Source organism: Aythya marila (assembly GCF_965140915.1).
Source record: "Aythya marila genome assembly, chromosome: 10".
NCBI lineage: Eukaryota > Metazoa > Chordata > Aves > Anseriformes > Anatidae > Aythya > Aythya marila.
The window spans coordinates 13,378,560-13,392,780 of NC_139051.1; the positions used below are offsets into that span (position 1 = coordinate 13,378,560).

The following is a 14,221-nucleotide window of genomic DNA, read 5'->3' on the forward strand; positions in this document are numbered from 1 at the left end:
CTGCAGCTAAGAATTTCATTAAGAAATTATGACTCCTCCTAACTATTTCAAGAATGAGCTGCTCCAAAATAAGATTTGCATGGAAAGAGAGGAGGAAAGATGAGGGGATAAGGCAGGGTTCTCCTGGTTGGGGGTAGCTGGTTCTACACATCTGTTAGGAAGCCTCCGGAGAAGGTTCCTTGGAAGAGTTCAACTGGCAGGATGAGACAGTTTTCATATCACTGCCTGAAGTGATGCATTCTTGAAAGCTACGCTTATCTGGGTTCACTACTCAATACTGTCTATATATGCTCTTAGCAAAGTTCACCATTCTGCCAGCAGACAGTAATAAGCTTAAACATAGCAAAGACCTTAAAAATCCCATGTGAATCATGGTTAATAAGGCCTTACACAAACCCTCTGCTAATTTCACCCTCCATAAACTTTGAAAAAGCCTTTGCAGCACAGCCCAAGTATCAAATAGCCTTGCAGTAGACAAGGATGACCACAGCTGAGGGAGAAAAAGCAAATACATCCCCTTGTTCTTTGTGTTCATTCTTCTATCTTGGATAGGTTGTCCGAGCACAAAGTGTATCTCTATTCCAAAGCAAAGGCAAAACACAAACACCAAACACAAAAACCTGGCCACGTGGGGCAGTCCAAAGGCAGTCTCTTTTAGGTGCTCCACCAGAGAGAGGTCTCTGCCGTAGTGACCTGGCGTGGTGTCTTGGCGTGACTGCCTCTGCAAATCCCTGTGGGAGCACCCACCTGCAAGCTCCTGCTTTTGTAAATCCCAGCTTTTGCAACCCACGCGCCGTTTGCAGAGAGCCGGGAACATTCATTTGTGCAATATCCTCCTCTTAAGCTGCTTAAGGTTTTATAATTTCTCCGACAAGCACGCTGAGGCCAGGCACATCCTGGAGCTAACAAGTGGGTTAACCATTTAACCCCAACACCTCTGACAACGTAAAGGCAGCAAGTGCGGCGCGGTCATCTTGGTGGCACTTGTCCCCCCGTCTGGCTCTGGGAGCATTTCACACAGCGCCTGCTTTCAAATGTCAGGCTTAGATCTCGCTGGGAATTACATTTCACAAGATCAAAAACTTACACTGCGGATCCTGCAGCTCCTCTTTGTGCTCATGGCAGGCTGAGCCGCGTTACAGTCCTTTGGAGATGCTGACAGAGGAAATGCTGACAGGCCCGCTGCAGCTTATTGTGCCGGGGGACATTTTTCATTCAGAAAGAAGTTTTTATTTATTTATTGATGTTTGCTTTTTGAAGTTTTTAAAAAAACAGTACTATTACATGATAAGAGCCCAATACGGCAAAAGTTCTTTCATCCTCTCAAAAATCCCTAAAACTGTAAATTAAATATTAATCCTGTTTTAACCAAAAATCCCCAACAGCAACATCACAAAACAACTTATTTCCAGAGATAATTTAGTAGCTCAGCTTCTCCTGCTTACCCGACACTAGAAGAGTAGTTTGTAAGAGGAAATTACCGCTCAGTAAAGCCTCGGTCTTGCAATAAGCTGTGGGGCAGCAGCCCCATGTCTCTAAGCTAATATGTTAACCCTGTGAAGCTTGGTATTTCAGCCAGCATGCGGTTTGGATATGCCATTCCTGTATCAATTTTATCAAGTCTTGAATATCACAGATACCTCGTCTAGACAAATAGAGTACTGTTGTTTAAATATGGAAGGTTAACTTTGGCTATCTCACTGGGTATTTTTCACTGCCCTTTTCCTGTGCTGTAGCAATTCAATAATAGCAGTATCTGGGATCGGAGCCATTTCAGACTGTCAAATATCCCATTTCTTAAAAAAATCAAAAAATAAAAGAATCTCAGTTTGTTGTCACATGGAGAGCTAGGAAATCTGAGGTCATCAAATCTTCTTTAGGAGATGGCATGTTTTGGAAGAATGATACTTGTCTGAATGCTAGAGTTATCTGAGTTTATTCAGAGACAAAAATGATTTGTATGGGGGCTAGTCCTTTGATAGCAATGTCTTGTGGAGATCAATATCAATGGCAATAAAGAAAATGCCACCATCAACTGAAAATATAGTGACTTGTTTTTTTTTTTCTGAAACACTGCTTCCCCGGAGTAACAGCTGTATTTTTTTTCCCTGTGTTATGAAAAATCCACTCTCTGGGATGCATTATATAGATGTCACCGAAGAGAAAACGCTCTGTATTGTCAGGTTGAAGTGAGGACACAGCTTTGCCTGATTGGGAGGTTGCAGCAGCCTTATTAAATTTCTCAGGATGTTCTTCAAAAACTGCTGTGTCTGTGATATTAAAAGAAGGAAAGGAAAGCTCTATAGAACAATATTGTGATACGTGGGAGAAGAAAAGACACTTCTATATGATCTTTAGTTTAGTCTGTCACGTACACAGTGCTCTGGAACAGAGGCTATATACATGTTTTTTCCCCCCATCCTTCAGTTTTGTTCTGGCAGTGTCTGCCGCAGACTTATTGAAAAGAAGAAGAAAAATAAGACCAATAACAATAACAAACCAGAAACTGAAATAATTGCTATTACCCATAAAATTAGAAAAAAACATCAGTTTGGCTCCTTTCTCTCTGCTGCTGAGAAAAGACCAGGTTTACAGAGCTATTTCACAGGCAGTGACGTTAACCTGATGCTTTGTGACCAGTAAACTAGAACAACTCCTTGTTCTCAGCACGCTTTGTTGTCACCTGAGCTTATAATATGCTTTCTAAGCAAAATTACAAACTCTAGCTATGAGCCAGTTGCTAGTGAAGGAAAAGGATGTCTCAATATGTCAAGGCATATGCAGGACAAAGAGGTGACCCGAGGCAGCCAGCACGGCTTCACCAAGGGCAAATCGTGGCTGACCACCCTGGTGGCCTTCTGTGATGGACTGACTGCATCGGTCGGCAAGCTAACACCAACCAATGTCATCTGCCTGGACTTCTGCTAGGCCTCTGGTGTGGCCCCACATGACATCCTGGTCTCCAAATTGGAGAGAGATGGATTTTCTGGGTGGACCATTCAGTGAATAAGGAGTTGGCTTGAAGGTGGCACCCAGAGAGTGGTGTCAATGGCTCTGTGTCCAGGTGGAGGCTGGTGATGAGTGGTGTCCCTCAGGGGCCTGTCCTGGGACCAGTGCTGTTTAATACCTTTACCAATGACATGGACAGTGGGACTGAGTGCACCCTCAGCATGTTTGCAGCTGGCACCAAGCTGAGTGGTGTGGTTGATAAACCAGAAGGAAGGGATGACATCCAAAAGGACCGGGACAAGCTTGAGAAGTGGGCCCGCATGAACCTAATGAGGTTCAACAAGGCCAAGTGCAAGGTGCTGCATCTGGGACGGGTCAATCCCAGACAGGACAGACTGGGAGAAGAGCTCATTGAGAGCAGCCCTGCAGAGAAGGACTTGGGGGTTCTGGTGGATGAGAAGCTGGACATGAGCCAGCAGTGAGCACCTGCAGCCCAGAAGGGCAACTGCATCCCGGGCTGTGTCACAAGGAGCGGCCAGCAGGGGAGGGAGGTGATTGTCCCCCTCTGCTCTGCCCTCCTGAGGCCCCACCTGCAGTGCTGCGTCCAGGCCTGGGGCCCCCAGCACGAGAAGGATGTGGGGCTGTTAGAGCGGGTCCAGAGGAGGGCCACAAAGCTGATCAGAGGCTGGATCAGCTCTCCTGTGAAGAAAGGCTGAGAGAGCCAGGGATGTTCAGTCTGGAGAAGAGAAGACTTCATTGAGACCTCATTGCAACCCTTCAGTACTTGAAGGGGACTGAAAAAAAAGATGGGGAGCAACTCTTTGCTCAGTCGGATAATGACAGGACAAGGGGGAATGGTTTTAAACTGAAAGAGGGGAGATTTAGATTAGAGGATAGGAGGAAATTCTTCCCTCAGAGGGTGGTGAGCCACTGGCACAGGCTGCCCAGAGAAGCTGTGGGTGCCCCATCCCGGGAGGTGTCAAGGCCAGGGTGGAAGAGACCCTGAGCAACCTGATTTGGTGGGTGGCGTCCCTGCCTATGGCCAGGGGTTGGAACAATCTTTGAGGTCCCTCCCAACCCAAGCCGTTCTATGATTCTGTGAAGATCATCAGCCTCATACAATCTGCAGGATGTGTCCTAATACCTGCCTTAGTTCCTCAAGGAACTTCCTCCCTGTCAGCACACGTATCCCTCAGCAGAGGGATATTTCTAGAGAAATATAGAAGAGGGTAGGACAGTTTATTTTATAATCCTGGAACCAGACACCTTCTTACAGATAACTTGTCTTGGTTGGTGAGAAGGTTTGGGAGGCTCCATCCCTGCTCCTCCACTAAGGGTTGCGGTCTGGGGATCTCTAGAGCAGCAGCAGCACTCAGACATGGCTTATCTATGGAGAGAGATAGAGATGCCAGTTGGACAACTCTATTTCAGCAGAGAGATTAAAAAAAGAAGAAAATACTTTTTTTTTTTTTTTCTTTCTAGACGTACCATAAATCTAAAACATCATAAATCTTCAAATCTGTCTACAGAAGACAGTGCTTCATTTTCTGCTGCAGTGGAGCACAGGCAATGAATATCTCTTTCACTGAAGGGGATCCTCAACCAAGGGGTATAACGGCATTGTCTGACAGCCCTGGGGTGCCCACCCAGATCACTCAGGAATGCATTTTTTTTTTTTTCAGAGCCACAGCATTTGATACAAGCACAGAAGCTCCTAACAAATGCCACACTGTGATTGTTTTCTAGGTCACTGCATGCCAGCAAGCCTAGGGACAACAAATGTGGTGAGATGCTTACAGTAGTACCAAGGTATTTCCTTGTAGCCCTGAATAAGGTCCGCTGTTGTCCTGCACATTCTGCTTCTGCATGTCTCATACTCACGGCACGGCTCGCCCACCACCTGGAGCGCCCTTGCTCCACACTGGCTTCGGAAATCCAGAGCACGATAGCAAGCTCATCACCCTCTTGTGTGCTGCTGATTCAAGAAAAATTGATGGGACCTACCCAGATTGTGAGATGGTACATTTAAATGGGGAATAGATGTTTATTATTGCTATTTGCTCGCTTACATGCTGTTTACTTTATAATACAGGTAAGCATGGGATAGAGATGGCTTTACGGACAGAGGGGCAAATTTCTTTTCGTCTCCCACGTACAAGTTTATAATAAGAGGTAAATCTAGTCCCCGGACACACAGATCTTGCTCTAGAATTACGATTTTTGGATGTAATTTTCATTTACACCAATTCTGCAGGATGATGGCAACCTGAGGGAGCCGCACTGACCGCAGCGAAGAGGGGACCGTGGCCGGCCGGCTCCTGCAGCAGGGCTCAGCAGTAGATGGTGCTGTTGTGCTGGGAACGTTCCGAGGGGACTACCTGTGGTTCACCAGCTCTGGACTTTCTTGCCTCGGTGACTTCGTTGTGAGCTTTCCTTGAAATCTTTGATAACCAAGTCCTATCACCCAACAATACCGCTTGTAGCTGCTTTTGCCTTGTCCTCACTCCTCAAATCTGAAACCTTGGGAGCCACTTGGATCGGTATAAACTGGGCGCAAGGAACTCATTTGTTGGGATGGCGATGATTTCTATTGTCTGTGCCCAGCTGCAAAAGCCCAGGGCACTGGCAAGGCCCACACACTGTCCTGCCTCCCACCTCGGGCATTCCCGTGACACGCAGAACAGTGGCGAGAGGCAAAGCTCTCACACAGAGCACCGAAAAGAGGCAGAGTGCTGAAGTGCTGCTGAGTCCTGACTTCTAGGCGGTCAGTGATACTGACTTTGTAGGTAAAACCGGCCAGGCATTAGCTAGACCCATTTTTTGAGGTAGGCCCCTAAAACGTTTCCGGTTAAGGTGAAAGCTCCTTTCACTAATTCTCATACACATTAGCTGCTTTTTTTTTTTTAATGGTCATCTTGAAGGCCCGCTGTCCCCTCACTCCACCATGGCTTTACATACGCCCAGGTGCAGGGTGAGCCGCAGCCCGTGGTGGGAGCAGAAGCGAACTGGCCGAGGGGACCTGTGTGCCAACACCCCTGGGGTGCCCTCACCCCTCTGAGAGCATCTCCCTGCTGCCACAGCGCCCATCACTGATGAAGGGCAGGAGCAAAAGGCTGTCAGGGGCTGATGCCCACCCAGGAGGAGACCCCTCTCCCTACAGCCCCACACAACTGGTGCCCAGCAGCACGCCTGGCACACTCCTTCCCCCCTCCAGCAGGCGACGAACCTGCCCATTTGTGGCAGGGAAGCAAGACCCGGTGCTGCGTGTAAACCCAACCCCTCCAACAACCCCAAACGCGCTATTTCCACCCCATTTTGCCCAGCCAGCCTCTGCCAGCTCTGGACAGCCCGGGGGGAGGGTGGTGGTGGGGGGTATGAAGCCGTCTCTCGGCTGCGTGCCGCGGTTGCCGATTTTCTCGCGGCTTTCCCCGGCCCCACGGAGGGTCCCGGAGCTCCCCGAGGCCGAGGAGGAGGCGGCGGGGCCGGAGCGGGGCCGGAGCGGGGCCTTGCGGTGCCCGAAGCCGCCCGGGCTCTGCCTCAGCCCCGCGCATGCGGCGGGCGGGGGCGGCGGCGGCGCCCATTGGCAGCGCCCGGCGCGGCGGCCCCGCGTTCCTGGAAAGTTCTTGGAAATGGATCAAAGGCGTTTCCGCGAACACGCGCCCGGCCCGGCCCGGCCCGGCCCAACACAGCCCGGCTCGGCCCAGATCAGCTCAGCTCAGCTCAGCCCGGCCCGGCCCCTCTCCTCTCTTCTCTCCCCGCTCCGCTCCTCGCCCCCCAGCCGCAGCCCCGGCACTGCCAGCAGCGCGCCCGCTCCGCTCGCGGCTATTTATACCTGCCGGGGGGGGGGAAGGGGGCTGGTTTCTTTCTTTTTTTTTTTTTTCCTTTTCTCTTTTTTTTTTTTTTTTTTTTTCGCGTGGTTGATATCGGAAGAGTGATGCGAATACAATGCGATTCCAGGAATCCCTCACTTCCTGGAACAGATTAAAAGGGGCAAACAAAAGATTACTTAGTAGGTTTTTTTTTTTTTCCTTCTCTTTTTTTTTTTTTTTTTTCTTTCTCGGAGCTTCATTACTTCTGGAGTCCGTGAACAAGCAGGTTGCTTGCTGCTCTCCCGGCTCCCCTCTCCCATGCATTCGGGGAGAGGCTATTTATTCCTACCTATTTATTATTATTTCAGCGTGCTCTGAATATTATCATTTTCTCCTAAGAGGCTGCTTCGGAGGAAGATCAGGTCCTCTCCAGACGGACGCAGTCTCCCTTTTCTCTGGTTATTTTTAAAACTTTGCCGTTGCCGCTTTCTGGAAAGCGGCACGAGAACTCGCTCTTCTCCACCGCCCCGCCGAGTCCCCCGCCAAGCCGACGCGGGGCTGAAGCAGGGCCGGGACGTGCCCGCTGCCTCCTCCTGGGAAGCCCGGACCCGAGGCTGGAAAGAGCTTGGTCCGTCTGGGAAGCAAAGGAAAAGGAGCCAAGGAGGACGAGAAGGAAGAGGAGAAAGCATTTGCCACCTTCCTGAAGACTTAATGCTTTTCCCTTGGTCCAGGAGTGACATGATCCTCTGTGTTCAGGGGTAAGACACCGTGCAGCCTTCTTTTAAAAGCCATAGAGGGATCCTTGTAGGATTTGTAGGCTCCCCGGGGTGGTTTTCTCTGTGTGACATTACAATGGGATGGGGATGACTTAGGCTGGCTGAGTACTGAGTTCTGTGTGGGTCCTGTATGTCTGCCTTGGAGGTTCCGTGGCCAAAATCATGCGGCCATGAAGTATTCCTGATTTCTCTGCTTTCTGTTGCTGAAAAGTTACTCAGTATTCCCAGTCTTTTGGGGAGTCAAAATCAGTAAAACCCCGGGCGCTGTCTGGTGCGCTGTGCGTAGCACCCGCGGGGATGCAGACCCAGACCGTCCGGGCTCTCTGACACTGCCCGCGGGGAGAACCGTCCCCGGAGTTCAGACCTCCATGTCTGCTCCTAAGTAAATATTTCTGCTGAACACATGGTTTCCTTTCTCTGTTGCTTTTCTGCGTGGTGTTAAATGTAAGTGCATATACACAGACTTCCCCACACACAGCACGCTGCCAACAGGAAAGCCAGAGGAGGCACATACACAGTAACATCACAGAAATATGGGTTCAGTAAAATAGGAAGCGGCAAAGCCCCTTCTTTGGTACTGGGCTCCGGCAGCGCCGTGTCGGCCCTTCGGTGTCCGTAGGATCTGCTTGGCTCATGGTCACCAGCCCGTGTGAGTACCTGGGCTGCAGGAGTCACCCCGCGCCCTCACACACGCTGTGTGCTTGGGAAGTGCCGGCGTTTGCTCCGGTCTGAGCCGAAATGCCCGTGCTGCCCACCCCTGCTGCCCGCAGCGGATTTTCCTCAGTCACCGCATTTCCCTTGTCCGCTCTAAATGACTAAAGCACGGGGACTTTTCTGCCACTTTCCCCCCAAATCCGTTCCGTAGGCCAACGGAGCTCGTGCTTACCAATACTTTCCTACTACTCGAGTGGGTTTTCCTTTGCTCATTTTTGCTCTCATTTTCAGTGTACTGCTGCAGTTCCTGCAGCCACGGCAATGGAAATTCATTTTTCAGCTTATGTTTTGTGAAACCCTTATCTGAAGCTTCCCCCCAGGGTTAATGTGCTGGAGCTACTGCTTCCCATCTCCCACCAAGAGCATGTTACGTAGCCAGATGTGTAGATGGCTGTCTCTTAATATCCTCTTTGTGAGCATTTATTGTTCCATTTTCACTGCCCTACAGGATTTCACATCTCCCAGCCTCCATACTCTCCCCCCTAGTCAGACCAGGCTCCCATGGGAGTTCTGGGACGTGGCTCACAGAAAGCAGAGCAGCTCTACTCACTTTTTCTCGTACTACTTGTACTGTGCTACAAAGGACTTATCAGCAAAGTAACTGCAAAGCTAACACTAAATGGTATCAGACTTATCTATTCTCTTGAACTTTCTTGGCTTTCCAAGGCTTTTTGAAGCACTAATTGCCAAAGCACTGGAAGTTCATTTGCTGTTTCTCTCGAGACTCCACACGGCGTACCAGCCAGAGCTGCCAAATCTTTTACGTTTGTTTTCCTCCTCATCGCAGCTGTTGTACTAACAATTCACGCTGATCTTGCGTGCGTCTCTCTCTTTCTTACGAGTGCTATTTATGTTCAAATACTCACTCTGTCCCTAGTAAAGGGCTGACTTTATCATGTCAGCAGACCTCATTCAACACGTCCTTATGGCAGCAAACTCTTCTCGTCCCTCTCGCAAATGTGCTTTCCTTCTGACTGTACCCCTCTCCATAAACGCCGTAGTCAGCCATTACTCCCTGATCCCTCTGCCCTCCCTTTCCTGTGCTTGGAGCTGCTCTGCTAGCTCACAGCAGCAGCTCTTTTTTCTTCAGACTACTTTGAGTCGCTTAAGACACCCGCACCTCCTGGTCTGGGTGAATTTTTTATCCCCCCTGCGTTCCACCAAGCTCCTTTGTGATTCCTTTTGTAGGGAGGGTCAGGGGTAGAAGGTGGGCACGTGGAAGGAAAATAGGAGCACTAGCATGGTCCTTCCCTGGCTGCAGTGGAAGAATCTCCTCTGGGACTGCCCAGGGCTGGGGCTCCTTCAGCTTCAGGTAGCAGAGAGCATAGGGAAGCCTTGTCTCCTTGCACACATGGGTCCTCCTTCAGAGGGGTGACCAGTGGCTCTGGAAAAGAAGCCTACTGGAAAATACATGCAGCTGATGTGTCTTTTGGACACAGACTGGAATTAATGGCTTTCTGCAATGAAACTGGAGTGTATCTCCCCACGTAGCCTTGCTATCTCTCCTGCCCCGTACCAGTCACCTAGCCGATTCCTAATCGCCTCTCCAAAGCAGGTTTATAGAAAGACAAAAAAAGAGCAGTTCCGTGCCTGGAACAAGAAAACCTTTCTTTGTGTGGGAAATGGTTTCCCAATGGGTAGGCCAGAAAAAACTTTCCAGGCGAAACGAAGTGAGGAGAGCGTTGGAACTTGGCCTGCAGTACGCAGCTTTGGGGGAGAGAGCGGGCAGCGAGGGCTGCGGGACGGGCTCTGAGTAACTCAGTCTCTGGCAGCTCTGTGAACGGGCAGAGAGCAGCACGCCTGTGAGATGCTGCCCTGCCAGCAGCCCCATGTGCCCACCACACAGCACAGCGCCAGCTCCCACCGTGGGCTCGGTGCAGGGAGGGACCCGGCCTGCAGCCCTCCCTGCTCCAAACAGGGGAATGGAGAACTGGGAATCTCCCCAGGAGCGCAGGTGACATTCGTGAAGACCATCACGTTAAGAGGGAGACATCTAAGTATCTGTAAAATGCAGCCCTCGTCACCCGCAAAGGCAGCTCAGGTGAGACTTAAAAGAGAGCTGAGGTTTCCCAGCAGCTGGTGCCAGGTACCAGGGCGTGTTCAGATCCACCGTGCTGCCAACACAACTGCAAACGCGCTCCTGGTGGCCAAGGGTGCCCGGTGGAGATAAGGGACAGCAATCACATTTGGCTTCCTAGCCATAAATAGAAATTACTACGTGAGGATTAAATGCCATGCAGAAGCAGTAGATGCCCTGCTTCTGGAACACAGTTTGACACATGGCAAAAAGGAAGAAGGTTCTTTTATAAGGCCCAGCAGAATAGTGGGGTTTTGCCATGTGTTACGTGGGCAAGAGTCACTCTTTGTAGATTCATTTTTACCACTGGCTTACAAAAGCCTTACTCCAAACCTACATGGTTTTATTAGAAACACAGGCTCACGGAGCGGACTGGCTCTCACTCTCAAATCATCATGAAATCATTTTCAGGCTCTATCCAGCCTACTTTTCTCCCAAATCCCTTCTTCTGGTTCCCAGTCCCATCTCTGGGACTTGGTGGTGATCAGGTGAAGATCAGTTTACAGCACTTCTGCATGGGTACCTAAAGCGTATCTGTTTCTATAAAGCACAGAGGAGGAGAAGAGGGGAAGGGAAAAGCTTACAACTTTGGAATCTCCTCCCCTCCTCTGCAGCGATGTGGGTGGAGGTGGCGGCCGCCTCTGTAGTCCCCATTGGTTCCTGTGGTGCTGGGACAGCCTCGTGTGGAGGACTGTGTTGCATTTCCCTGGAAACTCATCCTTCTTTTGTTCGGAGTGTCTGAAAGAATGCCTTAAGCAAGTGAGAGCGTGGGGGCTGTAACACAGGACGTGCAGCAGAACAGGGAGAAGAACATAAGAAGGCAAAGAGCTTCAAGGAGAAGACAGAGTCCCATGCTTTTGCTCAGGAGCTTGGCTGGGCACGGAGAACTCCGGGGCACCCACCCCTGTCCCTGGAGCTCTGCCTTGCTGCAGAGCAGCGCCTGGCACCCACCAGGGCTCCAGGGGCACGAAGCCACTGCCTGCTGTTAGCCACGCTAACGCTTGGGGAGTGCTGCTCGTAGCAGCCCGGCCGTGGCAGAACCTCCTGCTGCTGTAATCCTGCAGGGATCACGGTCGCGCTGAGATCTCCTTTGTGCCCTTGAATGCCAGGTCTGTGAATGTAGGGGCTTGGTGAGAGCAAGTATTCCCGTTACTCTGCTAGCAGATCAGCTCACCCTTAGTTCTAACAGGCACATTTAAGATGGGGTCAACCTTCAGTAGAGAGCGGGTAGGACAAAACCCAGGCTGTTGCCACTTCTGCTTCTAATTATAGAACAGTAAATGACTAATAAACCCAGTGACAGAAAAAGAAATGTTCCAACTCCATAATGATGTAAGTGGAGCTGGAATGCTGCTGTGAACCTCATTGCCTCTGAAACTAGATATTAAAAGGCAGCATCTAAACCATCAGATTTCCTATCAACCCAAATTGCAAGATAGGCCACCTCTTCCAAGGAGAAAGAAGCCAGCGTCTGTCCTTTCTTAGGGCTCTTCAGCTGTGTCATTCTCCCCCTTGCCAGTCTGACACCTACTGGTCCTGAAGGTCTGTTTGTAGAGCAGAACACGCTGTGGCACAACGTAGCACGCTCTGAACACTCATCGCAACCTCTTTCAAGGCGAGGAAAAACAGCACAGTATGCCCTTTGTTTCAGACCTCATCCTTTGCTGGCGGAGGAGAAGATCAGGCGACTGTCACTCAGGGGCATTGCGGTGGATCTGCCGGAGCAGATCATGCAGCCTCTCCCAGTCACAGCCTTCCAGGAGGAGTCTGCGCCTGCCTTTGCAGCACCGGTTCCAGACAACAACCCACCTCAGACGCGAGACCCCGAAGAAGACCTTCTCTGCATCGCGAAAACCTTCTCCTACCTGCGGGAATCTGGTAAGGGGCAGCTCACAAAGCCGTGGGGATAGGGGGGAGCAGCGAGCCAGCCACGCGGTCGGAGCTCCAAGAGGGATCTCCTGGTCCCACTCAGACAGGAGCTGGGTCTTGTCACAGGCACAGCTGCCAGATGTGGGTGCAGCAAGAGTATTTTCATTCTCTGCAAACTCAGCATGAAGTAATTTATTACTAACTTACGCAAAATCTTTGTCTCTTTCAACTGTATCCAGAGAAAGAACAGAGAAGCCCCTCTTTCTCTGTAAACTCCTGTAGCTGCAAAAGCACTCACCCAAGCCCCAGCATGGGTGGGAAACCCTTGGCACTCGACACTGCCATCCTTCCTGATGGTCTTACAAAGTCTGCACCTGGTTACTTTCCAGGCCCTGAACTTAGCAGGCTTCAAGGCTTTCCTAAATGCACCGCCCGTCCTTTGAGACTTTCTTTTCCTAACAAGTTCTTTTTGGGATGCTTTTCCAGGTTGGTACTGGGGATCCATCACAGCCAGCGAGGCCAAGCAGCATCTCCAGAAGATGCCGGAGGGCACCTTCCTGGTGCGGGACAGCACCCACCCCAGCTACCTGTTCACACTCTCTGTCAAGACGAATCGAGGTCCCACCAACGTGCGCATCGAGTACACTGACAGCAAATTCCGGCTGGACTCCAACTACCTGTCCAAACCTCGTATCCTGGCCTTCCCAGACGTGGTCAGCCTCATCCAGCATTACGTCATGTCCTGCACAATGGAAAGCAAGAGCGAGGCTCCCTACCCGCCTCCGTCTCCTCTACCTCCCATGCAGAAAGAGATGGCAGCAGCAGCAGTACACTTGAAACTCATCCGGCCGCTGGGCCGCAAAGACACCATCCCCAGCCTGCAGCACCTGTGCCGGCTACGGATTAACAAGTCCACGGCCGCAGTGGACCAGCTCCCTCTGCCCAGGCGGATGGGGGACTATCTGAAGCAATACCCTTTCCAGCTCTGAAGCGCGGCCGCTGCGTCTCAGGCACGACAGACGGGAGCAGGAATGAGAGAACTCTGACGTGCCCTTGGCCCGCTACCGCACGGCATCGGGTGGGCACGGCGAAGAGCTGATGATCAGCAGAGACTGCGTCCGCCTTTCCTCTCCCCTTCTCTCTACATCCATTCCAGCACCAGGGAGGAGTTGGTTGTTTCAGTGAACAATGGGACACAATCCAAGCTCTGAACCTCAGGCTGCGCCCACAGCGGCTGTGAGAAAGTGCTGTAGGCATGTGCACACTACTTGAATTTCAGAGTTGCTGTGACCCCGGAGATGTTAACCTTGTTATTTTCGCTATTTATTTCCATGGCAGTTTCTCTCCTCATGGTATTTTAAAAGCACCTTTTACTTTATTGTTTTTTTTTTTTGTTGTTGTTTTGTTTCGTTTCTTTTTCTTTTGTGGAATTAGAGATAGATTAAAGGCTCCCAGACAACTGGCAGCCAAAAATCTGTGGGAATTTGGATTTGGATTTACACCCAAACAGTACATGTTTGAGCCTGCCTTGTAACAGGTCACCGGAGTCCACATCCAAGCTCCCGCAGACTTGTTGGCTATGTGGGATTCAGATGATTGCATCTAGACCCACCTCTACATTGTACAAAATATTTTCTTTCTTTCTTAGCTACAGGGGGCTGGGTATCGTAACCTCGAAGCACATCAGTAGCAGCTTGTGTACCTCCAAAAGATGCACGCTGGGTCATAATTTGGGGAGGGGAGGCTTCTCGGAGGAAGCCTTTCTTCCTTGAGGACTCGAAGCGGAGATTCTGGGTGCTGAGCTTGGGCCAGGGAGCACTCATCCCATTTTTCCATCCTCTCCATCTTGAAAGGAAGTTTGTGACACAACATTTAGAAACAAGCAATCAGAAAGCCAACTTTCTTATTTGCAGGCAGAAGGATTTGGTTTCAGAGCACTCTGCATTTGGCTCGTGTCCCTGATCCTGCCCTTGCCTCGCGAGACATGGGGCAGGAACAGTGTCTCCTTGACCAGGGGCTCAGAGACG

At 50.6% G+C, this 14,221-nt stretch overlaps 2 protein-coding genes across 12 annotated transcripts in view; one reads left to right on the forward strand and one right to left on the reverse strand.

Moving 5' to 3' along the window:
* Positions 1 to 14,221, reverse strand: part of MAPKAPK3 (MAPK activated protein kinase 3) — a 129,084-nt gene that overhangs the window by 51,427 nt on the left and 63,436 nt on the right. The gene's annotated exons all lie outside the window — the stretch shown is intronic.
* CISH (cytokine inducible SH2 containing protein) lies at positions 7,016 to 13,570 on the forward strand. Its single transcript, XM_082768331.1, has 3 exons — positions 7,016 to 7,516; positions 11,977 to 12,203; positions 12,681 to 13,570. The coding sequence occupies exons 1-3, from the start codon at positions 7,470 to 7,472 to the stop codon at positions 13,181 to 13,183; spliced, it is 777 nt and encodes a 258-aa protein (XP_082624457.1). The 5' UTR covers positions 7,016 to 7,469; the 3' UTR covers positions 13,184 to 13,570.